We start from the raw sequence: 26,036 nt of genomic DNA, 5'->3' as shown, positions 1-26,036 counted from the left end.
TAGATAATAGTCTGAACCATTCAACCACATAGTCATTTGCCCCATTGATAAGCAAAGTGTACCGCTTGGGTACTGACATGAGAATATCTAGTTTCACTGGGCACTAAGAATTGTTGAGCATTGTTGGTTGGAAACCAACTGGATTTAGAAGGATGAAGTAAGCAGCATCTTTTTACTTGTGTCCCTGCTGGGCCAAGATACTCTGAAGTGTACTAGTCTGGCCAGTGTATTAAGATTTAAGTGCTACTGACAGTTTTAGCAGGAAATAATCCAAACAGTTCAATTCCCCCTCCTTCCCCCCATTTGCAATCCAAGCAGTCCTCTTTGTTATCACACCTTTGGGAGCCCAAGATGCTGAGCTGGATCCAGAGGCAAGTTGCACCTTCTTCCTTCGGTGTCTTGTTCTTTGCATGCAACTCTCTCCACGCAGATGCTGCCGCCTCCTTTTCCTCTTGTACTTGTCGGAGAGCGCCTCTCTGTATGTGGCCAAGCTGCTTAGAGGGAGGGAGACTGGGTCCCGCCTGCTAGGAGGTGTGGATAGGGGCTGCCCCATGGAGAGATCTCTGCCCTGCTGGGAGCCTGATCAGTGTATGCAAGTAGAATGTGCCTGGGGGCCATTGACAGCAGCACGGGACGGGGAAGGTTAAAAGACCTTGTCCTGGAGAGATCTGGAAGCGGCCGCCGCACAGTCGCCGCCTGATCTTCCCCTGTTCAGGGACAGGGTGTAGTTGTGGAAAGTGTGCCTGGAGGCGCTCAGTGTCAGCAAGCGGTCCATGTGCCATGGGGATATCGAGGGCCCACGTCTGAAGCTGGGGGGCGAGGAGGAAGCGAAAGAGGCAGAAGAAGAAAGTGATGCGAAGTTGAGGGTGTCTTGAGTTGGAGCCCCTCTTGCCTCCTTCCCCAAGCCCAAAGGCGGCCGGTGGCAGGAGCAGCAGCAGCAGCAGCCTCCTCGGAGCCCCGCAGCAGGTGCAGAGAGGAAGTGCAAGAGGTGAAAACGCCCCCCTCTGCCTCTCCTGGGACAGCCGCAGCGGATTGGGGGGGGCACAAGAAGGCAAGAGGGGGACGTGAATCCTCCGTTTAATTGAACGAGAGAGGGGGGAAATTGTCCTGTGAGGAGGGGCAGACGCAGCAGCAGCAACATTATCCCCCCCCCCCCCGAGGATTCCAGCTCCTTTACAGACACGAGCGAGCCGGGGTAGCCCTTCCTGAAGCGAGGTAAGAAAGCCAGAACCCGGGGGTGGGCGGCAGGCTGCGGGAGGACGAGCGATGCAGAAGGTGAAAGGGGGCGCGCACCAGGCGGCCAGGTGGGGAAGTGAGCGGAGCGGCGGCGGCGGCGGGAAGGGGGCCGCGGAGGAAAGCTTGTGCGGTTGTGGAGGTGACGCCGCGCTCCCGTCTCTGTGTGTGTGGGTCGTCAAGCGCGCGGGAAGAGGAAGGTCGAGGAGGGCGGCAGGTGCTTGGGGTGGGGGAGGGGGCGCCTTCCTCAGCCACCTGAGCTGGGACGAGGCTGCGTCCGCCTGGCGGGAGGCCGAGGGACTTTTGGAGGGGGTGTGTGGAAGTGCGGGCGGGGGGTGGGGAGAGAGAGGGAGCAAGCGCCGCTGTTTCAAGGCGCCCTCGCCTCCTCCTCCCCCTCCCCCCCCCCGCTCGGGAGCGTGGGCGCGCGCCACTCCTCTCAATCATAATGGTCACCTAAGTTGGGCGGGTGGGGCGCGGCGGCGCGGCTGCCCTCTGGACCCCGCCTGGGCGGGGAGGCGATGGGCATCTCGCCCTCTCTTTCTTCGCCTTCGCGAGAGGAGCGCCCGGACGCGGCTTGTGAGGTGAGGAGAGCCGTTGGCGGCTCCTCCCCCCCCCACTCCACTCCACTCCTCCTTCCAGCCTCTTCGGGAAAGCATCCTGAGCCCCCCCCCCTCCCTCCCGGTAGTTCGCGGGCAGGCCGGTGTCTCTCCCGGGAGGAAGGGCCTGGAGGGCAGCCAAACGCAGGAGAGTCCCGACAAGAAAGAAAGTAGCTCGAGTGACAAGAAGCCGGTCCCCCTCGCCCGCCCTCCGATGCTGGGAAGGGGTGTCGGGTTTCCTTGCGAGGGAAGCTGACCGAGAGGTAGAAAATGGGGGCGTGAAGCCAGGGCCTCTGCCTGGAAGGTGGGTTGGGGGAGACGATGAGGGGGGGGGGCGGCGAAGAGGCAGGGCTGTAGGCATGTGAGGGGGGGGGCTGACTTTCTCTGGGGAACAGCTGGCGGAGGGTGGGCTAGCTAGTAGCTTAGCTATGGAAGTGGGGGGCTGCAGCCAGCTCTCTTCACTCAGTGGGGTTGCCTTGGGGGTTTTGGAGTGGAGGAGGGTGGTATTTGGGGTAAAGGGATAGACCTCATTGGCATATAATGGGTGGGAGTCTACTCTCTTCCCACGAAGCCATGTTCTTCAGGGGGATTGATGTTGTACAGGGGAGATTGCTTGTAATTCCAAGAGATTTCCAGGCCCCAAATGGTGGTTGGCAGCTCTATCACTCAGTGGAAGCTTAGCCAGTTTGTTTTGGGGAAGGGGAAAATGGGTGTTCTCCTAATGCTGACTGGCAGAATCTGGTCCTCAGGTTGATGTACAGTATTTGCTGGCGTATAAGACTACTTTCCCCCCCTGAAAAACATGCCTCCAAGTGGGGGGGTCGTCCTATACGCCCGGTGCACTTCAGTTGGGATAGACATAGCTGCCCATAGTACTGTAATGTAATGTAATATAACAAAGTCTATATTTTGAGTGGAAATGTTGGGGGGTCGTCTTATACGCCCAGTCGTCTTATACACCAGCAAATACGGTAATTGCTTGCCCTTACTAGTAAGTCATATGCCTGTTAGGCGCCTCAGGGCCAGTATCAAAAGGGGAATTAAAATGTAATATCCCAGAAACTCTGTGCTTTAAATAGAAGTTATCACACCACTGTTTTTTTTTAAATATACACGATGTATAATATCCCCCCCCCCCTTACCCTTACCCTTAGACCAGATGGGTACTGGGAATTCTGTGAGTATACCAATTTTTGAAACTTAATTCTCAAGGGAGGAGGGAATGCAGCTCAGGATACGGTTGCAACTATTGGGAGGATTATGGACAAGCATATGGACAAGAACTTCCAGTAAAAAAACCAAAACTGAAATAGCATAGGTAGTTCTGGGAATTTCTGGAATCTATAATTTTATCACAGTTTCCACCAATTTCATTTTGCCCTATGTTACTTTTTTTAAAATGAAAGTCACATAACACTACAGCGTGAGCTATAGGGTTTTCTTTTAACTGCTCTCCAGCTGAGCAGTGGTAGGCAACAGGTGGGGAAATATATAGGGAAAAAGAGCATAAATTTCCCATCCCATTCCAATCCTCCACTGAAACACCCCTAGGATGGGGCTAAGGTTGTCAGCTCTAAATTGGGAAATACCTGAGATTTTGGGGGTGAAGCTTGAGATGGGCAGGGGTTGGGGAGCAACTTCAGTGAGGTATAATGCTATGGAGTCTATCTTCCAAAGCAGCCATTTTCTCCAGGGAAACTGATCTCTGTCAGCTGGAGACACATTGTAATCCCAGGAGATCTCCAACTACCACCTAGAGGCTAACAACCCTAGGTGGGGCTATTATTTGCTCTGTTAAGAACCAGGTGTGTACTGACAGTTTCTAAGTGTCAGTACACTGTGAGAACAGTTTCTAACAAGACTGCAATTAGCCCACAATCACCTAGTACAGAAAGGAGCAGGGAATCAAATTCAGCTCACACATTAGAAGCTGCTGCTCTTAACCACTACACCAAGCTGTACAAATTACCATTGCCTGAAAGAGCTATAGCTAGAGCACAGGCAGAAAAAGCTGTTGCAGAAAGATGGTGTAGCTCTTTTTTTTACTTGTTCATTGACTGTTATGGGATTCTTTTCCTTTAAATTTGGATCTTCTGGCCAATGCCTTCTCAGAGCAATCAAAGGAGGGAGAAACTCAGGTATTTCCTACATGGAGAGGTATTTCAGAAGAAAGGGTATACTTTTGTCTTCTGTGTTCTCTATGTTTGTAGGGAGAGGAGTGCAATATATCCCTCTGTCCCCATCCCAAGCAGCCCTTTCCTCTAGGGGAACTGAGCTCTGTAGTGTTGAGAGGAGCTTTCATCCGGTGGGTTCTTCAGGTCCCACCTGGAGGCTGGCACCCCTGACCAGGGTTGCAGATAGTGGCCTCCAGCGGGGACCTTGAGATCCCACTTCTGGGGTTTCTTAAAGGCTGAAGAATATTTCAGGAGTCTCTCAATGGTAAAAAAAGTTAAGAAAAGCTAACAACCAATTTTGTCATGTTTGATTGTAACATACAACTGTTGTTGATTTACTTTGATATTGAATTGAAGAAGGTACAGACTGAAACATTTATAGTTCTTCAAGCAAATTTTGCTATCAAATATTTTAATTGAAGGAAGGAACTGTGACAAATTTATGAATTATTTGATGTTGTTATTAGCAATTAATGCCACACAACTTTTCTTTGTTCCCCCCTGGAGCCTGGCATCTCTGCACCTCCATGGGATCCAGAGCTGGGGCTTTTCTTCAGGGGAACTGATCTCTGTTGCCTGGAAATGACCGGCCATTCCAGCAAATCCCCAGGTCCAAACCTCTCCCATCCTGCAACCTCTCTGCTACAGAGTTCCCCCCTCCTAAGTAAGCTCTTTCTTCTCCAGGAGCCTGTAGATGAGTTGTTGTTGTAGTAGAGTCCTCCATGTTTCCCTGGAGAGCTGATTTCTATAGTTCAGTTCCAGGAGATTTCCAGGCCACAACTGGAGGTTGGTGACTCCTGTGTAAGGAATATTTCTTGAGGTTTGGAGGTGGGGTTTCAAGAGTAGGCAGGAGCTTTTGCTAAGTAGCCAGACCCAGGAAGTTGACTGCATGTTTGCATCGAAGCGCCGGTTATATTCCTGAGTATAATGGCCTTTGCCTCTAGTTTAAACATATTATAATGCATTTGTGATTTCTGTTCTTAGTAGCTCAGAACGAAGAGTTCCTTTTTAGGACTTTAGGACTTTGTGACTGAAAGAGGAAGAAACAAGGGCATTGTGGGCAGCAGGTGAAGGAATCTGGTTGAAAGTGAGATATGTCCCTTTGAAGTAAGGTGGAATAAGGCAGAATGTTTGTTTGGCCTTGTAAGGAGGCTTAGCATTGTAGGTATTATGTCTTCCTGTGGGAACTATTGGTCAGTGTAATTGAAATGGACATGGTAGGAAAGGAAATATTAATTTAGCTGGCTCTTTGACAGATTAAGAAGGAAGCAGAACAAAATAGACATACCACTGGATAATGAAAGATCTGTCTGTAATTTTCTAGTGCTTACAAACTCAAATACCTCCTCCTTAATATAGGGATACTGAGGTCCTAAATCCTGGACCAAATGGAATTCTGTATTTGTATAACAGTATCATGTTTGGGGTAGTATTAAAGCAAAGCAGGTAACACCCTGTTCCCTTTTTTTTCCACCAAAGAACAGCAAGATCTCATGGTTTTAGGAAGGGAAAAAAAAGGTACAACTTGACTTTGCTGATTTTCTGCTGCACCACTGCAGTAAATGCTTCCTCTCCATCTGTTTCCTTCCAGTGCTACTGTTTCTTTTCATTCTGTATTTCTCTCAACACTAATAGGACATTCCTGACTAGTTATGCAAGGTATTCAGCATTTTTTAATTTGAAAATGAACTGCAGAAATAATTTAAAAGGACTTTAATAAGACATCTATTTAATCACTGTCATAAAAACTAATTTTTGTACAGAAAGATAATCTGGCAGAGCAACAATTCTTTGTGATTATGACATTGTAGTGACATAGTCAAAGTTGTCCGAATATAGTTAGGTAACTTACATTTTTATAACCAATAATAAGATACCTTTCTATGCAATACTACCTTCCATTTAGATATGGTAATAGTAAAAAATGATACAGAATCTGTCTGTGGATACCCAGTTCTGGCAAAGCTGAAATAAAATGAAGTATCACTTGAAGTATCTAATCTCTCTCACATTTCCACTGAAGTGGCATGGCATAGCAGGACATAAAAGTAAATGAAGAAGAGGAGTTGGTTCTTATATGCTGATTTTCTCTACCCAAAGGAGTCTCAAAGGGGTTTACAATCACCTTCCCTTTCCTCTCCTCACAACCCTGTAAGACAGGTGAGGCTGAGAGAGCCCTGATATTACTGCTCGGTCAGAACAGCTTTATCAGTGCTGTGGTGAGTTCAAGGCCATTCAGCAGGCTGCATGTGGGGGAGGAGCAGGGAATCAAACCACTACACCAAACTGGCTCTATTCGAGGATTCTTTCATCGAGTGCCAGCTTCTCTCAGTGCAGCTTTCTTCTGTCATCCTAGAATCATAGAATCATAGAGTTGGAAGGGGCCTCATGGGTCATCTCGTCGCTCCGCCGCGCTCTTCCCGCCACAGTTAATATAGTAAATGAACTGGAGACCTGTTGGCCGCCTTTGGAGGTGACGTTCGATGGCTTCAGACGGCTCTCTCTACCCGAAGTGGACGAGTTGCTAGGTTCGGTCAGGGCGACCACGTGCCCCCTCGACCCCTGTCCGTCATGGCTCCTCAAAGGAGGGGGCCAGAAGATAGGAGGCCAGCTCAGGGATATTGTCAATCTCTCCCTGGATTCCGGGGAGTTCCCTGAGCAGTTAAGGGAGGCAATGGTCCGCCCTCTCCTGAAAAGATCTATGCTGGACCCGCGAGACCCAGACAGCTACCGCCCAGTATCGCACTTAGCGTTCCTGGGCAAGGTGGTCGAAAGGGCCGCGGCAGACCAGCTCCTGGCATTCTTGGAAGAAACTTCGGCACTCGATCCATATCAGTCTGGCTTCCGACCTGGCCACGGGGTGGAGACGGTGCTGGTCGCCCTGCTGGATGATCTCCGTCGCCAGCTGGATAGAGGCGGGTCGGCAGTGCTGGTTCTTCTGGACCTGTCGGGCCGCTTTTGACACCGTGGACCACGAATTGTTGGTCCACCGCCTCGCCGAAACGGGGATACGGGGCACAGCTTTACGCTGTATACGCTCCTTTCTCCAGGACCGGACCCAGAGGGTAGCAGTGGGGGATGAGCTCTCGCGCTCCTACAGACTTCCATGTGGAGTCCCACAGGGCGCGGTCCTTATGCGCCCTCTGGCCCAGCTGGTGCGGAGTTTTGGACTGGGTTGCCACCAGTATGCTGATGACACCCAGCTCTATCTCCTCATGGACGGCCACCCGGACTCTCCCCCGGAACCATTTGCCAGATGTTTGGAAGCGGTGACAGAATGGTTCGAGCAGAGTCGTCTGAAACTCAACCCCTCCAAGACGGAGGTCCTGTGGCTGGGACGCAGGGGGCAGGATCAGGAAGCGCGCTTGCCCACCCTGGGAGGGGCGCATCTTACCATCGCGTCCCAGGCCAGGAATTTGGGCGTGATCATTGATGCCTCCCTAACTTTGGAGGCGCAGATCAAAAGAGTAGCAGGCCAGGCATTCTTCCAACTTCGCCAGGCCCGACTACTAGCGCCCTACCTGTCCCCCGAACACCTGGCCACGGTGATCCATGCAACGGTCACCTCCAGAATAGATTTCTGTAACTCGCTCTACGCGGGCCTTCCCTTGTCCTTGATCCGGAAACTTCAGCTAGTGCAGAACGCAGCTGCCAGGGTCCTCACTGGCACACCTTGGAGGGCCCATATCCAGCCAGTGCTGAGGCAGCTGCACTGGTTGCCAATTGCTGCCCGGATCCGGTTCAAGGTTTTGGTTTTAACCTTCAAGGCTTTACGCGAGTTGGGACCCACATACCTGAGGGACCGCTTATCGCCCTATGCCCCCCGTAGAGCTTTACGCTCTGCGGGAGAAAATCTATTGGTCGTCCCCGGCCCTAGGGAAGCACGCCTGGCCTGGGCCAGGGCCTTCTCGGTCCTGGCCCCTGCCTGGTGGAATGAGCTCCCGGGAGAGCTGCGGGCCCTGCGGGACCTTCCATCGTTCCGCAGGGCCTGCAAGACGGAGCTCTTCCGCCAGGTTTACGGTTGAGACCAGGCTTAACATCTACGCCCCCCCGGGACCTGAGGATTGGGATTAGACACGAATACCATCAGTATCCCCTCTCCACTTGCTAGGGGGGGAATGGGTAGTTGATTAGCCGCTCTTGCCAGGTAGTCATTAACTATTGACATGTTAATTGGTTTTAATGTATTTTATGGGGTTTTATACTGTTGTAACCCGCCACGAGCCGCAAGGGAGTGGCGGGAAATAAATTCAATAATAATAATAATAATAATAATCTAGTCCAACCCCCTGCACTATGCAGGACACTCACAACCCTAGCACAACCCTATGAGATCCATCTTGTCTGTTTTGGCCTGTTCAGTTAATATAACTGTTTAAGAGTAAAGCTAGCATGGAAGGGTCAAATGCTCAGCTACCAACTAGTGTGTGAACTCAGCTCACTGTCTTGTTTCTGCCTTTTTTGCTGCTCCTCAGTGGGTATAAAGAGAGACAGGAAGTGTGTCACATAGGATTCCTCGTTTACCTGGAAAAGTAGGAAACCTCCTTCTTGCTCCTGCTGTTTGAATGAGCCATAGGAGAAAAATGTGGAGGTGATGTTGCAATACACATGGAAACTTCCCCTCATGCCTCATCCCCCAAAGTGTTGAGGACGGAGGTCTGGCAACTGTAGTGGCACACTTGTTTTCACACTTGCAAATAAATGTCAGCTCTAGTTCCTAACTAGAAAGATGAAGACCAATGCCATAAATTACTATGCCTTCAAGCAATAATGAAATTGTCTAGCAATTTATTTGCTGTTACATACTGTACCTCATGTTAAATTGATATGCTGTGTTTTGAAAAACAAACAAAATAAGCTAGTTCTTCCTGGAAGACATAATTAACTGCTAAAGATTATCATGACATAAAGTATGGTGTGGTTGACAGCCAGTCTTGTGTGGATTTGTGCAGTGGACAACAGATATTGGACTAAAATCTGTAGGATCTAAGTTTCCATTCTCATTCTGTCTTGAAGCTGATCAGGTGATGTTGGGCCAACTGCAGTCTCAGTCTATTCTGTCTCACAGGGTGATCTTGAAAAATGAAGGGACCCATGCTCTCTGCTTAGACCGCTTTGGAAGGATGGGATGAAAGTGTACTGCACAAATAGATGGATAGATTAAATTTTTGATGGATTTAAAATGGTGGTAGACAAATCAATGGCCATTGGACATCATGGCTCAGAGGCAATGTGATAGTCAGTTCTAAGGAAACGGTAGCAAGTGAACATTGTTGCCTTCCTGAATGGGATTCCCAAAAGTCTTTGATGTGTGAAACAGGATTGTAGACTTAGTTTGACTTTTTTGACTTAATTCCCAGTAATATGCTGCCAGTCATGTGATGAAAGATTTTGCTAAATGATATAGAGATTAACTTTATTAATAAATATTCAACTACATTCAAAGTCTCCTTCCCCTCCCTTTTCATCTATTTTTCTTCATTGGGAAGGCTGCACTTGGATAATTTGTTTGGCAAGATGAATCATGAATTTAGGCTTTAGCCTTTGTGAATTGGTAGGCAGCATGTGAGTCCGTAGAGCCCTGGAGGAGCGTTGTTCATAACTCCCATAACGGCAAGGCACCTAGTAGAAGGAAAAAGGCAGCACCTACTAACTTTCTCTCTGTCTGAGCCATTTGGGGAACAACTGAGCCAGAGCCCCAGCTCCTCTTTCCTTCCAATTGCAGTTATAAAAAGTCTGACTTTACTTTTGGTGTCTAAAAGTCTGGGAGATCCTGACTAGAAAATAGCTTGTAGATCAGATAAGAAAGACTCTTTGTGCCCCTGAAGAAAGATTTGATAAAGCTGTTCAAATTCTATGTTTGCTGAGGATTTTTTAAAAAATAGTCTGTTTTTGTTCAATTGTAGGATCAAGCTAGTTTCTGGGCTTCCCATTCTAACTACACTTCTTAGTCCCTATGTGTCTCCATGAGTGTGTGTGTGCGTACAGGGGCCATTATTTCCTTGCAGTTCCCAGGGACTACAAAATATATAAATAGGCTTTCTGTTTCATACCGGGGTCCATCTAATCTAGCATTTTGTGTCAGCTAAGTTTCCCAAGAAGTTCACAAGTAGGGCAACAAATTGAAATGAGTAATATTCCTGATAATATATTGTTAGAATCATAGAATCATAGAGTTGGAAGGGGCCATACAGGCCATCTAGTCCAACCCCCTACTCAATGTAGGATCAGTTCAAGTTGCCTAAGTCCATTTGTTTTTCTGTAAAGATTTCAGCGTTAGTCAAGTTTATTGTATCTAGCCATTAGCTGTTACAAGTAAGATAGTAATACAATAATAAATATACAAATAATAGATATGAACACATTTTAAACATTATGTTAAAATATTATTAGAGCTAATATCATTTTAAACAGTAGTATAATGAGTGATGACATCAGAAGCTATATCATTGAATTAACTTGTCTTGTTGAATTTTGTGGACTTTAGTCATTTTGCTGTACAGCCTGTTGATAAAATCCAATGCTGCTTTGTTTCTATGCTGAATCTAAAGTTTCTGAGATATCTGAAGAAGATATCTGAAGCTTATCTGTTCTACATAATATATTTCTGGTAAGGCCTTGGAAGAGGAGCATGTCTCATGGCTTAAGTGCCACTCAGTGCCTCCTCCTCCAACCAGCTTGCCTGTCTGTCCAGCAGCCAGCCAACTGCCTTCTGTTCCCCACTCCTGACCACCCTCTCCTCCTTCCACTTCCCTCCAAAGCTCAGAGGCCCCCCTCCTGCAGCCTTTCCAGATCCTGGGGGGAGGGAGTGGCCATCCAGAGTTCTTCCACCCCCCCCCCATCTAGTGCCCATTGTATTCCTGAATCTGTTACTGGATTCAAAGATGTCACTGGACTCAAATTTTGTTCTAATCTTTTCTACTACACAATAAGTGCCCTTCGGACCTAAAGAAACATCACATAATGTGAAATAAATTCCACCACACTTTCTGCTAATGTTTGTGCACCCCAAAATGATCAGGAATCAAGTTATCAACAACAGATCAAGCAGATTGCAACAATGATGCCAACTCAGTAATCTCTATATGTACTGAAGTTGTGAAAGACAATAGAAAAGAAAGCAGCAGGGATGTTTAGGATTCTGAATATCATACCTGAAAGAAGAGCCACATGATGTTTGCTGGTTAAGGGTCAAGTCTGGGAAGTAATTATACTGTGCCAAATTTTCTGTTTCTCAAACAGTTAATAAATTAGGGCCTTAACTATGAATGTGAAATAAAAATATATAGACTCTTCAAAATGTCGATCTTTCTGACACTCAAAGTTCTGAGATGATAACTGTCGTAATCAGTGCTTGTGTGTGTGTAAAGTCCTGAAGTATTTTGGGGGTGGGACACAGTAGGCAATACAAATTATGTGGTTCCTTTTGTTTCTGAGTATCCCCATCCTCTGGTGCTGGAGAAGACTCTTGCGAGTCCCTTGGACTGCAAGACGAACAAACCGGTCAGTCCTAGAGGAGATCAGCCCTGACTGCTCTTTAGAAGGCCAGATCCTGAAGATGAAACTCAAATACTTTGGCCACCTCATGAGAAGGAAGGACTCCCTGGAGAAGAGCCTAATGCTGGGAGCGATTGAGGGCAAAAGAAGAAGGGGATGACAGAGAATGAGGTGGCTGGAGTCACTGAAGCAGTAGGTGCAAACTTAAATGGACTCCGGGGAATGGTAGAGGACAGGAAGGCCTGGAGGATAATTGTCCATGGGGTCGCGATGGGTCGGACACGACTTCGCACATAACAACAACAATCCCCATCCTTGCAGGAAGAAGCCCCCCCCCCAAAGGTTATTGTGAGGCTAAGAACCCTAGATTTACCAAGAATTAACATGAATAATAGTGGGCCTACTTCAGCTTGCATGTATGTAATTAGCCTTTCTCATAGATACTATTTGCAACTCTTTCAATGCCTATCAGAATATGGTAATTAACTAAATGAAAAGTCTTAAAGGTCAAAAACATACTTTGAACTTGATCTGGAATTCAATTGGCAACCAGTGCAGCTTCCTCTGTGCAGGTTGAATGTGGGCTCTCCATGGTGTTTTAGTGAGAACCTTAGCAGCTATATTTTATACCAACTATAATTTCCAGGTCAAGGACAAGTGAAAGCATGTGTAGAGTTACAGAAATCTAGTCTGGAGATGACCATCATGTGGATCATTTTGGCTAAGTGTTCTGGGACCATAAAGGGCATCAGTAGCCTTGCCTGGTATAGATTGTAAAATGCCAACTGGGCTACCTTGGTAACCTGTGCTCCATTGACAAGGAGGCATCAAGAATCAAGCCCAAATTCCTGGCTTGAATGCAAGATCTTCAATTGCACTCCATCCAGGGACAAGGCAAGCATGTTTCCTCTTCTGGTTCCTTCCTGTCCAGCCAGAAGACCTCCATCATGGATGGGTTGAGTTTCAGCCATTTTTGCTTGAGCCAGACTGTCACAGCTTCCAAACATCTTGCAAATGAATCTTGGGTTGGGGGAACAGGGTGGCCATCCATCAAGAGATAGAGCTGGATGTCATCAGCATGCTGATGGGCCAGAGGGTGCATGAAGATGTTAAACAGTGTGGGGGAGAGGATTGCTCCTTGCAGAACTCCACCAGACAATGGCAGCTGGACTTCCCCCTATGTTCTTGCTGGGGTTCTTTCAACATCCCCTTGTGGCCTAAACTAAAGCTCACTTGGCATGTCCTGATTTTTGCCCCACAGGGCTACCATTTGGCCAAACTTCTGTGGTCTTGCTGCATAGCAGCAGCATGCTTAGGGCTTTTGCCTGGCCCAGTGGCTACTTAAGTTGCAGTAGCATTATTGTGGCTGGGAGTAGGCATCCTGATTAGCTTTGAACAAATCAAAACTTTTTGTAGGAAGTTTGAAGGAAATTTGAAGGAAACTTTTAGCATAGGCAAGCATTTTAAAAATTATCCAACCTAATAATGAACTTAAAAGCTTGGCACATTATTTTGTTTCTTAAGGCCGAATGGCAAGCCTTTCTTGACACTCCAGATATGCAAAGGATGGCTAAGGTCCAACAGTGGTGGGGAAAGGTGTTTCCTATATGTAGAGAAATATTGTGGTACTTAAAAGAAATTATAACCAAGAGCCAGCTTGGTATAGTGGTTAAGAGTGACAACCTTTAAACTGGAAAATCAGATTTTATCCTCTACTCCTCCACATGCAGCCAGCTGGGTGACTTTGAGCCAGTCACAATACTCTCAACGCTCTCTCAGCCTCACTTACCTCACAGGGTGTCTGTTGTAAGGAGAGGAAGGTTAGATGATTGTAAACCACTTTGAGACACCTTTGGATAATGAAAAGTGGGTTAGAAACAGCTCTTCTCTTCTTCTCTATATATGTAATGTTAATATTTATATATTGTATTATTGTATGTGTGTGTTTGATAGCACACAGGTTATACATTAATCCTGTGACTGTTTTGGTTGATGGTGAAAGTGAATGTGGATTTCCACAAGCCACAGAGTTTGTGCCCCTGCCTCATGTATAGTTTACATATTGATTATATGCAATTTGTTCTGAATGTCAGATGCAAAGAACACAGCAATCAGTAATAATTCTGAAGAATAATATAGCTTTTCACAGTTCTGTATATCACATGCTCTGTCATATTTCCCCTCCAGCACTACCTTTAAGGAAGAAAGAAGCAGCCTTTTCTCCTCTGCGTGTGTCAGTCTCCTACCTAAGCAATTTGGAAACATGTATTTAACTGCAAATATTGGAAACATGTTTTTATCTGCAAATATTTCTAAAAATATTTTGGTTGATTTGCATCATAGCATAAATAGCATCTAAACCAGTGCGGTTAGGGGCTCATGGGAATTGTAGTCCATGGTCATCTGGAGGGCCACTGTTTGACTACCCCTGACCTAAACAGTCGATTACATATAATGCCATTCAGGGCCAACAAACCCTGTCTCAGCTCTGGTAGGTTCCAAACCTGCACTAACATATGCTCAATGGAAAGAAGAATTAATGTGGTAGATAAATAGGGAAACTTCATCCAAGAAGGAGTGGGAAACTGTAATAGGGTTCGAAAGTATGAATCTTTTTCCATGCTTTTTGTGCTTCTCAGTTGAGTTGTATAAATACTTTAGTTCCAGGCTCTTCTTCCCAGGGCTCAGAATTATAGTCTATTTCTTATAACCACAGTACTTCCCAGGTAACTAATTTTCATCATTCTTTACCTTTACTTTAGTCTGGTAGTAGAACTCTTTTGCTCTGACTTCCACAATATTCACAGATGCCTTTCTGCCTCGGGGCAGTTCCTGGCTGTTCATCTATCTTCAAACTCTCCCCTCCCCCCTTCAAGACAAGGCAACTGTTTCTTTGGGCAGAGTTAGGAGCTGCTGGGAGATGTAGTCTCTCCTCTTAGAATTCCCGTTTATCCTCCTCGGTGCCTTGTCACCCTTCCTAAGCAATTTCTAAACATTAAAAAATCATATTTTAATATATTTATGTATAAATATATATTTAACATTTTATTTTGATGTGCAGCATACCTTGCCATTTGAGAGCCAGTGAGATATAGCAGTTATATTGTTGGACAAGGATCTGGAGACCTGGGTTCAGATCCCTGCTCTTCTAGAGAAGCTTGCTGGAACTTTGGGCCAGTCACATCCTCTCAGTCCTTCACAGGGTTGTTGTGAGGAGAAGAAGGGAAATAGGAGAATAGTGAAAGCTTCTTTGGGTCTCTGTTACAGAGAAAGGCAGGGTTTAAACGAAGTAAAACAAATGGGCTCTAAATAGTAGAAATCATACTAGCTGAATGACTTTGGTGTATTTTACCTTGAGATTGTAATTGTGAGGCTGATTGAAATGCCACTTCCTGTGGTCAGAAACAGGAAAATGTTGAGATTCTTGGCTCTCATACTCTGGTGTGACGTATAGATAGCTTGTTTCAAGCTACACATTATTTCAAGGCATAAATCCAAATATTTATTTTCTCTGGTGCCAAACGAAGGTGCATAATGTTTCTACAAAGTTATTACACTTAAGAATTTATAATTTGACTCTGGTAAATATGAATAATGTTTTTTCAGTTTATTGCACTGAATCATTCTGAGGTGTTAACGCTTGCTTCCTTATTGTCATTGAAACAAACAAACAAACCCTGTCTTGATGCATTCATAAACTTTTAACCGTGTATTTTTCATGACTAATGTGAGAGTGGAAATGAACATTATAAAAGGTATATGTTGTTTTTAAAAGAATTTGGCAGATTTGTTTACTTCTATAGTGGCTGAGATTTACCTCCTCCTGTCCTGTAGAGGGAGACAAGACATGTTTATCTTTCACTGGGGCTTTTCCTCTTAATAAGACATTTTGTCAGTCTTACTGAGATAAAGATCTGTTAAGTTTTAAAGCCTTAGATAGGCCTTCATCTGTCTACGGCCTTGGAGCATAGTGTCTGTCTTTGTATATTTATGCCGCTCTAACTCTGCAAAGGTTCATTTTCTTCAGCATTTCTGGATTTATGTTTACCAACAGGCTGTAAGTTAGATATTCCTCTTGTTTTCCTTTCCCAAACAGAACTTCTTACTAAAGGGGTCTTCTGTTATTTTTCACCTGACAGTGCTGCATTGTATTATGCTACAGGCCTCAGCCGATAAAATATATTTTCTTCATCTGTTCATATGTACTTCTTCCTTTCTGCTTCAGATTATGCTTATTTTGTAGACTGGCAATGAAACTATGATTTACTTTTATGTGGAAGAGGCATCCAGAATACTTTGATAGAAAGAAAATAAGTTTAAATTTGAATAGAAATACTTGGGGACAAAACATGTATGAATGAAGAAGTTAAAGTGTGGTTATGTAGACCCTTGTAGTATTGCCCGTTAGTTATCTGAGGGTAATGATTATTGATCTAAATTGCATTAAAGTGTTTCTAAAAAGGATCTGCTATTCCCATAAAACTCTTGTTAATTTATTCATTTCTTGCTTTTCTCCCCAATGTGCACCCAAATTGGCTTACATTATTTTCCTTTCCTACATTTTATCCTCACCAATGTAAGGTAGATTCAAATGGGTAGTCATGTTGGTTTGAAGTAGCACAATAAAACCAGAGTCCAGGAGCACCTTTAAGACCAACAAAGATTTACTCAAGGCGTGAGCTTTCGAGTGCAAGCACTCTTCGTCAGACAAAGAACTTATAGGGAGTTCTTAGTCTGAGGAAGAGTGCTTGTGCTCGAAAGCTCACAACTTGAATTTATCTTTGTTGGTCTTAAAGGTGCTACTGGACTCTGATTTTAATGTAAGGTTAGGCTAAGAGTGTGTGACTGGCTTACAATCAACTGGCAAGATTCCCTTGCAAAACTGGGATTCATACCTGGGTCTGCAGATCCTAGTATGGCACGCACCACTGTACCACAATAGCTTTCTCTGATGAGTCACTTCTAGTTTAAATGAAGGATGAAAAACATAAGGTTCATCATCATCATCATCAGTAAATATAAAGGCAATACTGCCAATTTTGTCCTTGCTTAAGGAAAGGACTTGGCCTGCAGTTTTAATATCCCACATCTACCAAAAACATACACATTTTTGTACATTATCTGCTTGCAGCCAGGTATCAGTTAGATTAATACTGCATTGCTACAATAAAGCCTATCTATTAGCAACAAAGCATGGCATTTAAGGCTATCCTAATCTTTTTTCTATCATTGTTTTTTCATGTGGTTTGTACAGAGGCAGTTCAGGCTGGTACAGTTCTCTTGAAATGAATAGTGAATTAATTCAGTGGCGTTCTGCCGTTAAACCTGACCTTTGCTCATTGAATATATTCATTACTTCTGTACACTTCCGGGCATTGATTTTCAGTATAATGTATTTAAATATGAAAAAGTAAAGAATCAGGGGGGATTGCCTTGAAAGTCTGAATGCATAGTTCCTTTATTGCCTAAACTATTTAGCCTTGAACCTTTGTGAAAGCTGCAACTGCTTATCCTGAATTACTCTGTAGAATAAATTCTTTCATAAAATGTGTGCCATTTGTATTTGTGTTCTCCCTCTATTATACATAATATAAAGAGCAATGTTATGCTTCTTTAAATTTTCATTTGGTTTAATAATACTGCATTTATTGGTTTCTGGGATACTATTTGATGAGCTATTATTTTCAACATGAATATGTTATTGGGAGGGGGGGATGTTCCCTGCCCTTCCTTTCTTTCTTAAATTGTAACATATGTAAGCCTTGAAAGTAGTAGGGTGTGTAGGTGATTATTGACCTGTAGGTTTACTAGTCATGAGTCTTCTCCAGCACCAGAGTTCAAAAGCTTCAATTCTTTGACGCTCGGCCTTCCTTATGGTCCAACTTTCACAGCCATACATTGCAACTGGGAAGACCATAGCCTTGACTAGACGCACTTTTGTTGGCAGGGTGATGTCTCTGCTTTTTAGGATGCTGTCTAGATTTGCCATAGCTTTCCTCCCCAGGAGCAAGTGTCTTTTAATTTCTTTGCTGCAGTCCCCATCTGCAGTGTTCTTGGAGCACAGGAAAATAAAATCTGTCACTACCTCCATATCTTCCCCATCTATTTGCCAGGAATTGCCATGGCTTTCTGCCATTAGAGTGCTGAATCTGTAATTGCTATGTATGTCAGTGGAGACATAGATCAGCGTCTCATACGTACCTCCTGATGAAGAATTGTGTGTAACTGAAGTTGATTCTCTAAAAGGCCTTTTGCCTTTTAAAGTATGTTTTGCAGATAAACATAACATTGATAACAATATTATTTATTCAGAGAAACTTAAAACTCCTTCTTTATAGAATACGAACCCTAAAACATCACAAGTAGCAAGTGTGACTAACATTGCCCTTTCTGCAACCCAATAACTGAAGCTTATTGGTTGGAACTGTTTAGCTAGGGCCTTACGGATTTCAAACCTCCACATTCCAACTGAAATTCTTACACAAACAGGGAATTTGTCTGTTGATTCGCACAAGAGTTAGTTACATTATCAGATTTTGTTGAGCAAGTTCTTTCGGCAGATATGCAAAGCTTAAGATCTTGACAAGCAGAAAAGAAAGTATGAGAAGAGTAAAAGGAGGTGCTTATCTAGGCCTTGCAAGTCTCATTGTCGCTGATAGGTGCTTTGAGGATGTTCTCACTGTTTTACATGATTTTGCTGTTGGACATGATTCATTAGAAGTTAGAAAGTTTAGAGTTCCTAATTAATTTCCTGCTAATTAAAATTTGAACGTAGGCAAAATTCCCACTGATTAAGCAGTGCCGAGATTCCTTATCCTGCTTTACTATAGTTCACTGTGAAACAAACAGCTTAAAATCTTCTATGAAAGAAAAGGGTTATTCTGCTGGCACCAAAGTACTTCTGATTGATTTGAAGGACTTTTTAAAGTTATGGCTTTATTTTATGCTCAAGTAAAAGAAGTAAATTTAACAGGGAAAAGGAAGAAATAAGGTAATATCAATCCTTCAACTGTTCTCCCTGCTTTTATGTTTTGCCAAATTAATAAATTCGCCTGAATCTGGGCATTACAGGGACAATGTTGGTTGAGTTTTTCTGCCTTCCCTTTCCTCCTCTTGTGTTGTCTGTTGAGCCAGGTTGGTTAACCAGATTTCTCCTGTTTTGTACAACAAGGTGACACCTTTAAGTGGCACCTTTAAGACCAACAAAGTTTTATTGAAAGTATGACCTTTTGTAAGCATATACACTTCAGATACAAACTGAAGAAGTGTGCATGCACATGAAAGCTTCTGTATTCAAGAAAACGTCATTGGTCGTTGTACTCAAACTTTGTTCTGCTGCTTCAAAGCAACACAGCTGCTGACCCGAATCTGTTTTGTATACTTGTATATTCTCTGTGCATATTTGTATGAGTGTATAGTTGTGAAATTCCTGCATTTAAAAGGTAAAAATCATGATCTGAGGTGGTAGATAACATGACTGGTGGGTGAAAACTATACCAGCAAATTTAGGGAATTATTTTGGCGCAGTATTGCCAAGAGGTTTCTAAATGTAGACTTTCTTATGAGTCAAAAGAGTAGATCCCATCTAGGAAGGTGAGACTGCATGTTTGCAATAGAGTAATCCATTGTAAATAAAAAATGTGTCATTGCTATTTTGTATCTCTGGCTCTAAGAATCACCATATACAAAATTTATAAAAGCATATGATAATGGAGTTGTGTTTTAAGTCTTTCTATTTTTGTGTAGGATGGTTAGCTTCCAGGTAGAATTTGGAGATCTCTTGCAATTACATCTGTTCTCCAAGCAATAGAGATCATGGAGAAAATGATCTCTGCATGGAGCAGTTTTGGAGGGTTGACTATGCCATACTGAGGTCCCTCTCCAGGCTCTGCTCCCAAATCTCCAGGAATTTCTCAACTCAAAGCTGGCAACCAAATTTATGGCTTTCTTCACAGATTATGGAAAGTTTCTCGAACTCTTCGAGATTCAGCATAACGATTTTTTAAAAGTCTAAAGTCTGTGATTCTATTCAGTTTCTTTTAACAGCAGGTTAAGGTTTATAATGTACCATTCCTTCCGTTGTTCTGAGTGAGCTTGTTAAAGTAAGTTTAAAGTTTAACTTTTCTTTCCATACCCCATTATGCAAACTGCCGCAGTATTTACACTACTCTTAAGTATTTGTCTATATACATAATCCTAACTATGGTTTATGTACTTCTGGCTAGTAACAGTGGTGGCTTCAATTCCACACAACTTTAAGACCTATTTACATTTTTAAAGTGCGTTTTTTTTTGACAGAGATGTGTACCCTCTTTTGGTTCAAAGGTGCTCAGAATATAAAATACATATTAAATAATAGCATTTCAGAACACATTCCACAGAGAAAATTAATTTGTGTTTGCTGTGGAGCATAAATATAAAATAATTTTTGTAAAGGCATATGACTCAGACTCAGAAAACCTTTATTGGCCTACATAAAGGTATATGAAATAACCTGAAGCAGAGCACTGAACCCCATGGAACAGATGGCATGTATTCAGTTTAAAATGATCACAAAGGAATATATAGCTCAATTTGCTTTGATTTCCTTGAAACAATGATAACTTTTGAATGATCTCATTATTATTTGCAAGCAAAATTAATAGCTGCTATTGTTCAGGAATTGTTCAGTCTTCTGTTTTCCTGACAAGCTTTTCTATATGCAGTGATATTTTTCTCCCTTGGGGCTGCATTAAAACAGGAGTAATCAACCTGTGGTCCTCCAGATGTTCATGGACTACAATTCCCATGGAGGACCACAGGTTGACTACCCCTGCATTAAAACATCTAACCACACCTGTCAGCTGAATTGCAATATTGCAGTAAAATCATAGCCAGTTGATTTTACTTGATGCGTTACTGGGACCTTGACTATATAAAAAGGTAAAGGTATCCCCTGTGCAAGCACCGAGTCATGTCTGACCCTTGGGGTGACGCCCTCTAGCGTTTTCATGGCAGACTCAATATGGGGTGGTTTGCCAGTGCCTTCCCCAGTCGTTACCGTTTACCCCCCAGCAAGCTGGGTACTCATTTTACCGACCTCGAAAGGATGGAAGGCTTATATATCTTTGCCTTATCTTTGCCTTATCTTTGCCTGGAAATATTTTTCACACCGAAGAATTGTTACAGATAACAAACAATATAACGTGAAGAAGTTATTAAAAGAGATTTTTGAACTCACGTAGCTATCAGGTTGTTGTGCTTCAGTGAAAGAAGGAGGACACAGTTGTTACGAACCCAGTTGTTGAAAGAAAATAAGCACCTTTTGACCTTTTTAAAACGTATATTACAGTATATGAAATGAGGAGATCAACTTCATTGTATTTTATCAATTCCCTCTCATATACAAAAGTAGTTTATTAATACTGGAGTATTTAATTTTTGTTTTCCTGTGGTTAGGCAGGAGAAGGAGAACGGGAGAGATATATTTGTCACTTGTTTTGTGATCATGTATTGCAGCCAGCTTATGGAGACCCCATGGGGTTTTCAAGGCAAGAGATATTCAGAGGTGGTTTGCTATTGGCTGGTTCTAGCAACCCTGGACTCCTATCCAAATACTAGCTGGGGTTGATCCTACTTAGCTTCTGAGATCTGAAGAGATCAGCTAGCCTGGGATATCCAGGTTAGGGCACAAGTTATTAGTTGTATGAAACAAGTAGCTTGGGTGGCAATAAAATACTTGGAATTACATGATGCTGGTGTTTACAGTTATTGTATGTTTTTGGCCTTGATATGTGGGATGTATCAAAGTAATTTTTTGTTTGTCATTTCAGCTATGAAGTCTTACATTCCAGTTTTCATTCTTCTGTGGAGTGCTATTGGGATTGCAAGGGCTGCCAAAATCGTCGTTGTGCCCCCAATTATGTTTGAAAGCCATCTCTATATTTTCAAGACCATGGCCTCTGCCTTGCATGAGCAAGGCCACCAGACAGTTTTCCTCCTGTCTGAGGGCAGAGATATCCCTCCATCTAATCACTATAGACTGCTCCAATACCCAGGGATCTTTAATAGCACCACTTCAGATGAGTTTCTTCAGTCTAAAATGAGGAATATCTTTTCTGGGAGACATACCATTCTGGAACTGTTTGACATACTGGATCACTATACCAAGAACTGTGACATGATTGTGGGCAACAAGAAGCTCCTCCAGACCATGAAACAGGAAAAATTTGACCTACTACTTGTGGATCCTAATGAGATGTGTGGATTTGTTATTGCTCACCTATTAAGGGTTAAATATGCTGTTTTTTCCACGGGCCTTTGGTATCCAGCAGAAGTTGGGGCTCCAGCACCTTTAGCGTATGTTCCAGAATTTAATTCACTTCTCACAGATCATATGAATTTTCTGGAGAGGATTAAGAATACTGTTGTTTATTTGGTTTCAAGATTTGGAGTCAGTTTTTTGGTTCTGCCAAAATATGATAGGATAATGCAGAAGTGCAACGTACAGCCAGAAAGGTCCATGTATGAACTGGTGCATGAATCCAGCCTGTGGATGCTGTGTACTGATGTAGCATTAGAGTTTCCAAGACCCACACTACCAAATGTTGTATACGTGGGAGGAATCCTTACCAAACCAGCGAATCCTCTGCCAGAAGTAAGGTTTGCTAATTTTATTTTTATGATGATGATTTCTGTTTACTACATTTTATACTCAAATGATTTGTATATTTATATATCTGCGTTAAGTTATAGGTTGTCATCTTTCTAATGCTTCTGCAAGATGCTGTAATTCATGTTATGATTTCTTTTGCCCTTCCAATTATAGTAAGGAATTGTCTTAGTTATTAATAAGTGAATTTGAGTCTAGCTGAGAAGTTTATTAATAAATAGAATGTTGATTCAGTAGATAAAATTTTATATTATTAAGGTTAAAATACTAGTACAATACTAAATATATAAAACAGTAAAGAAAATGCCAAATATACATTTACAAGAAACAAAGAGGTTTTTTAAAAAAAAATCCTTTACTATTGTGAGTAAAGAGAGACATCAGAAATCTTCCACTTCCTCAGCTAGGCATGCCTTTTACAGTGGTTCTCACCCCCTTGGAGTTTATCCTGTTTGTCACATTGCAACCTGGAACTAATTTGGGTTTTTTGGTGGGTGCGGGATTAGTACCATTTGATTCTTACAACGTGCCTCCTTTGAAAGTGCAAAATCTTTTTTTTATTGTGAAACAAACAGTACTCAAGATAAGAAAAACAGAAATAATGATTGGACGTAAGTATTTGTCCTCCTTGTTATGAAACCTCTAAATAGGTTCTGGTCCAACCACTTAATTTCAGAAGTCACATAATTAATTAGGGTCCACTAGTATTCAATCCATTGGGTACATGATCTACCACAGGTTATCTGTATAATCTGTTCTGAAAAGCCCCTGACTGCAGCAGGACTAAGCAAGTGACTTGAAGATCAAGGAGCACTCCAAACAGGTCAGAGACAAAGTTGTGGAAAAATATAGATCAGGGATCCCAACTTTGAATATCCCACAAAGCGATATTAAATCCATTATAAGAAAATGGAAAAAATATGGCACGACTACATGCCTGTCAAGAGTATGCTACCCTCAGACACTTGCAGACCAGGTAAAAAGAGCATTAATCAGAAATGCAACAAACACACCAAGGATAACACTGAAGGAGCTGCAAAGATCTGCATCAGAGATGGGGCTATTTGTCCATAGGACCACTTTAAGCTGTATACTTTGCAGAATGGGGTTTTATGGGAGGATAAAAAAACATTGCTTAAAGAAAAGAATAAGACACATTTGGAGTTTATTCAGCTACATGTGGCAGAGTCCCCAAACATGTAAGAAGATTCTCTGATCAGATGAGACAAAAATGTAAAAATGTGGCACAAACCCAACACTTCTCATCACCCCGAGAACACCATTCCCACAATGAAGCATGGTGGTGGCAGCGTCATGCTGTATGTTTTTCATTGGCAGGGACAGGACAACTGGTCAGGATTGAAGGAAAGATGGATGGCACTAAATATAAAGGCCATTCTTGCAGAAAACTTGTTTCAGTCTGCCAAAGATTTGAGACTGAGACTAAGGTTCACATTCTAGTGGGACAGTGTCCCTAAACATACAGCTAAAGCTACACTGGAATGGTTTAAAAGGAAGAATGTTATTGTCCTGAAATGGCCTAGTCAAAGCCCATACCTCAGTCCAATTGAGAATCTGTGGCATGACTTGAAGATTAATGTATACCAGTGCTACTCATCTAACTTGAAGGAATTGGAGCAATTTTGCCTTGAGGAATAGGTGAACAGTGGGGTAGATGTGATAAGCTTATAGAGGCATACCCCAAGACACTTGCAGCTGTAATTCCAGCAAAAGGTGGCTCTACAAAGTATTGATTTCAGAGGGTGAATACTTATGTACAGTCATGATTTCTGTTTTTCTTGTCTTGAGTACTGTTTATGTCACTCTAAAAAAGGTTTTGCACCTTCAAAGTGGTAGGTAACCCCTTCCCCCCACATGCACACTTAGTTCCAGGTTGTAATGCAATAAAACAGGACCAAGCCCAAGAGGGCTGGATACTTTTGCAAGGTATTCCAGACTGGGGAAGAAGTTGCACTATGCTACAGACCTGCCCACCCCCACCCCAACTGTATTGAAAGTCAGCCATGCCATAGGTGGCATAGGACTTGTGCACAACTCTTATGTCCTTCCTTTCTCACTTTCTTTTTGATTATGCCAGATTAAGTAATCTTGAGTGTTATACTTTGATTTTGTTTTTTACAATCAGTAATACTGCTGTAATGTCTTCTGGGGCAGGGTACATTTTGATATCACAAGCCCAGTTATGGATTCCTTTCACAGGTTCTTTATTTACCCATTTACCCAGGCACTTGAAGTTCATTTAAACCATCCCCAGGGTTGCACAGGAGAATGACACAGGAGAAGAGCTATGATGCTGCTGCACCCTGCCTCCAACTACTCCTGCCAGCCTCCTCCAACTTGCTTCCTTTTTTATAGCTTCAGCTTCACACCTGGCCCTCAAGCTAAATGCTGCCCTCCTCTGTTCTCTGCCCTACCTCAAAGCACCTGTGCCCAGGGAGTCATTTTTCTCCCATCCAGTCTTGCTCACTGCCTCCATACCCTTTATTATTATTATTTTATTGTTATTATTTATTTATTTATTTATTTATAGATTTATTTCCCGCCTCTCCCGACAGGCTCGAGGCGGGTCATAACTAACCCCATTAAAATTCCCATTAAAACATCAATCTACTAACATGACGGCTAAAAATTCCATCCCTCCCCCAATTATCAAAGAGGTGAAGAGGAAAGGATAGGGAGTACCGTACATTCCAACTTGTGGGGGAGGGGAGCGATGTCCCTGATTTGCTGACCCCAGCCTCAACCATAGACCTGGTGGAAGAGTTCCGTTTTACAGGCCCTGCGGAAAGCTGACAAATCCTGCAGGGCCTGTAGATCACCCGGGAGCTCATTCCACCAGGTAGGGGCAAGGACCGAAAAGACCCTGGCCCTGGTCGAGGCTAGGCGCGCTTCCTTCGGGCTGGGGACGACCAACAGGTTCTCACCCGCAGAGTGTAAGGCCCTGTGGGGGGCATAGAGCTTTGAGTTTCCCTGGTCAGACTGCCAAAGCTGCCTTATTGTTGAGGCAATTCTTAATGTTCCTTTCTAGATAGGAATTACTGGTCTACTATATTTCCCCCTATCTTGCATTTATCTGGATTTACACTCCTTTGATTTGATTAAAACCTAATATTTTTGTAAAATCCAATATTGGGTCTGTAGAAAAGATACCCTATGAGATCTGGCCAACACCTATCGTCGAATAACCTTTACTAGTATAAGGTTCCTTTGTATGGCATATTTGTATGGCAGGTTTAATCAGGACACCCTGGATTGTTGGCTCTGCCCTTGTGGGCTTAAATAACTAGAGCAGTGGTCCTCAACCCCTGGTCCCGTGACCGGTACCGGTTTGTAGATCAGTCGGTACCGGGCCTCAGCTCCTCCTCGTCCTCCTCCCCGGCTGCTGCCTCAGGGGCTGCCCTGCCACTCTTCTGCTGGCTCACCTTTGGTGCTCTCCAGTGGCTGCCATGGCTGGGGCTCCCCCTCGGTGTGACATGGTGCAGCAGGCAGTGGGAAATCAGGGGCACTGGTGGGAAAGCAAGTGGAGCAAGGGGCTCAGGTGGCGGTGGTGAAATCCCTCGGCAAAAGACTACCCCCCCCCCGGGCCTCAGTAAAATTGTCAAGTGTTGACTGGTCCCCAGTGATAAAAAGATTGGGGACCACTGAAGTAGAGGACCTTATTCATTACTCTCTTAATTTTGCATTAGTCCTTTAATTCTTCTTTCACCATTGACACCCATTGCATATATACAACCAGTTAGTTGTTTTGCCCTCTTGTTGCTATCTTTGCCAGCTTTTCATTTGCCTTTGTCCGACAACTAGATCTTGCATATGAAGAAGTTCTGTTGTCCTATCTTTTAACCCTATTTTAATAATTACCGTATT

The 26,036-nt window shown here is 43.5% G+C and overlaps 1 protein-coding gene across 5 annotated transcripts in view; it reads left to right on the top strand.

The window, feature by feature from the left end:
* Window positions 1-582: 582 nt before the first annotated feature.
* Window positions 583-26,036, top strand: part of UGT8 (UDP glycosyltransferase 8) — a 38,556-nt gene continuing 13,102 nt past the window's right edge. Inside the window, exons 1-2 of one of the 5 annotated variants that reach the window (XM_077300476.1) lie at window positions 583-1,215; window positions 21,313-22,136. In XM_077300476.1, the coding sequence (XP_077156591.1) occupies window positions 21,315-22,136 (822 nt within the window). In that variant the 5' untranslated portion in view covers window positions 583-1,215; window positions 21,313-21,314. Of the gene's footprint in view, window positions 1,216-1,655; window positions 1,815-1,878; window positions 2,134-15,534; window positions 15,558-21,312; window positions 22,137-26,036 lie in introns of those variants that run through there. The other 4 variants (XM_077300475.1, XM_077300478.1, XM_077300477.1 and 1 more) reach the window with 4 other exon arrangements.

The sequence above is a fragment of the Paroedura picta genome, chromosome 10, assembly GCF_049243985.1.
Source record: "Paroedura picta isolate Pp20150507F chromosome 10, Ppicta_v3.0, whole genome shotgun sequence".
Taxonomy (NCBI): domain Eukaryota; kingdom Metazoa; phylum Chordata; class Lepidosauria; order Squamata; family Gekkonidae; genus Paroedura; species Paroedura picta.
The sequence above is the reverse complement of the archived record's forward strand: the minus strand, read 5'-3'. Positions and strand labels throughout refer to the sequence as shown.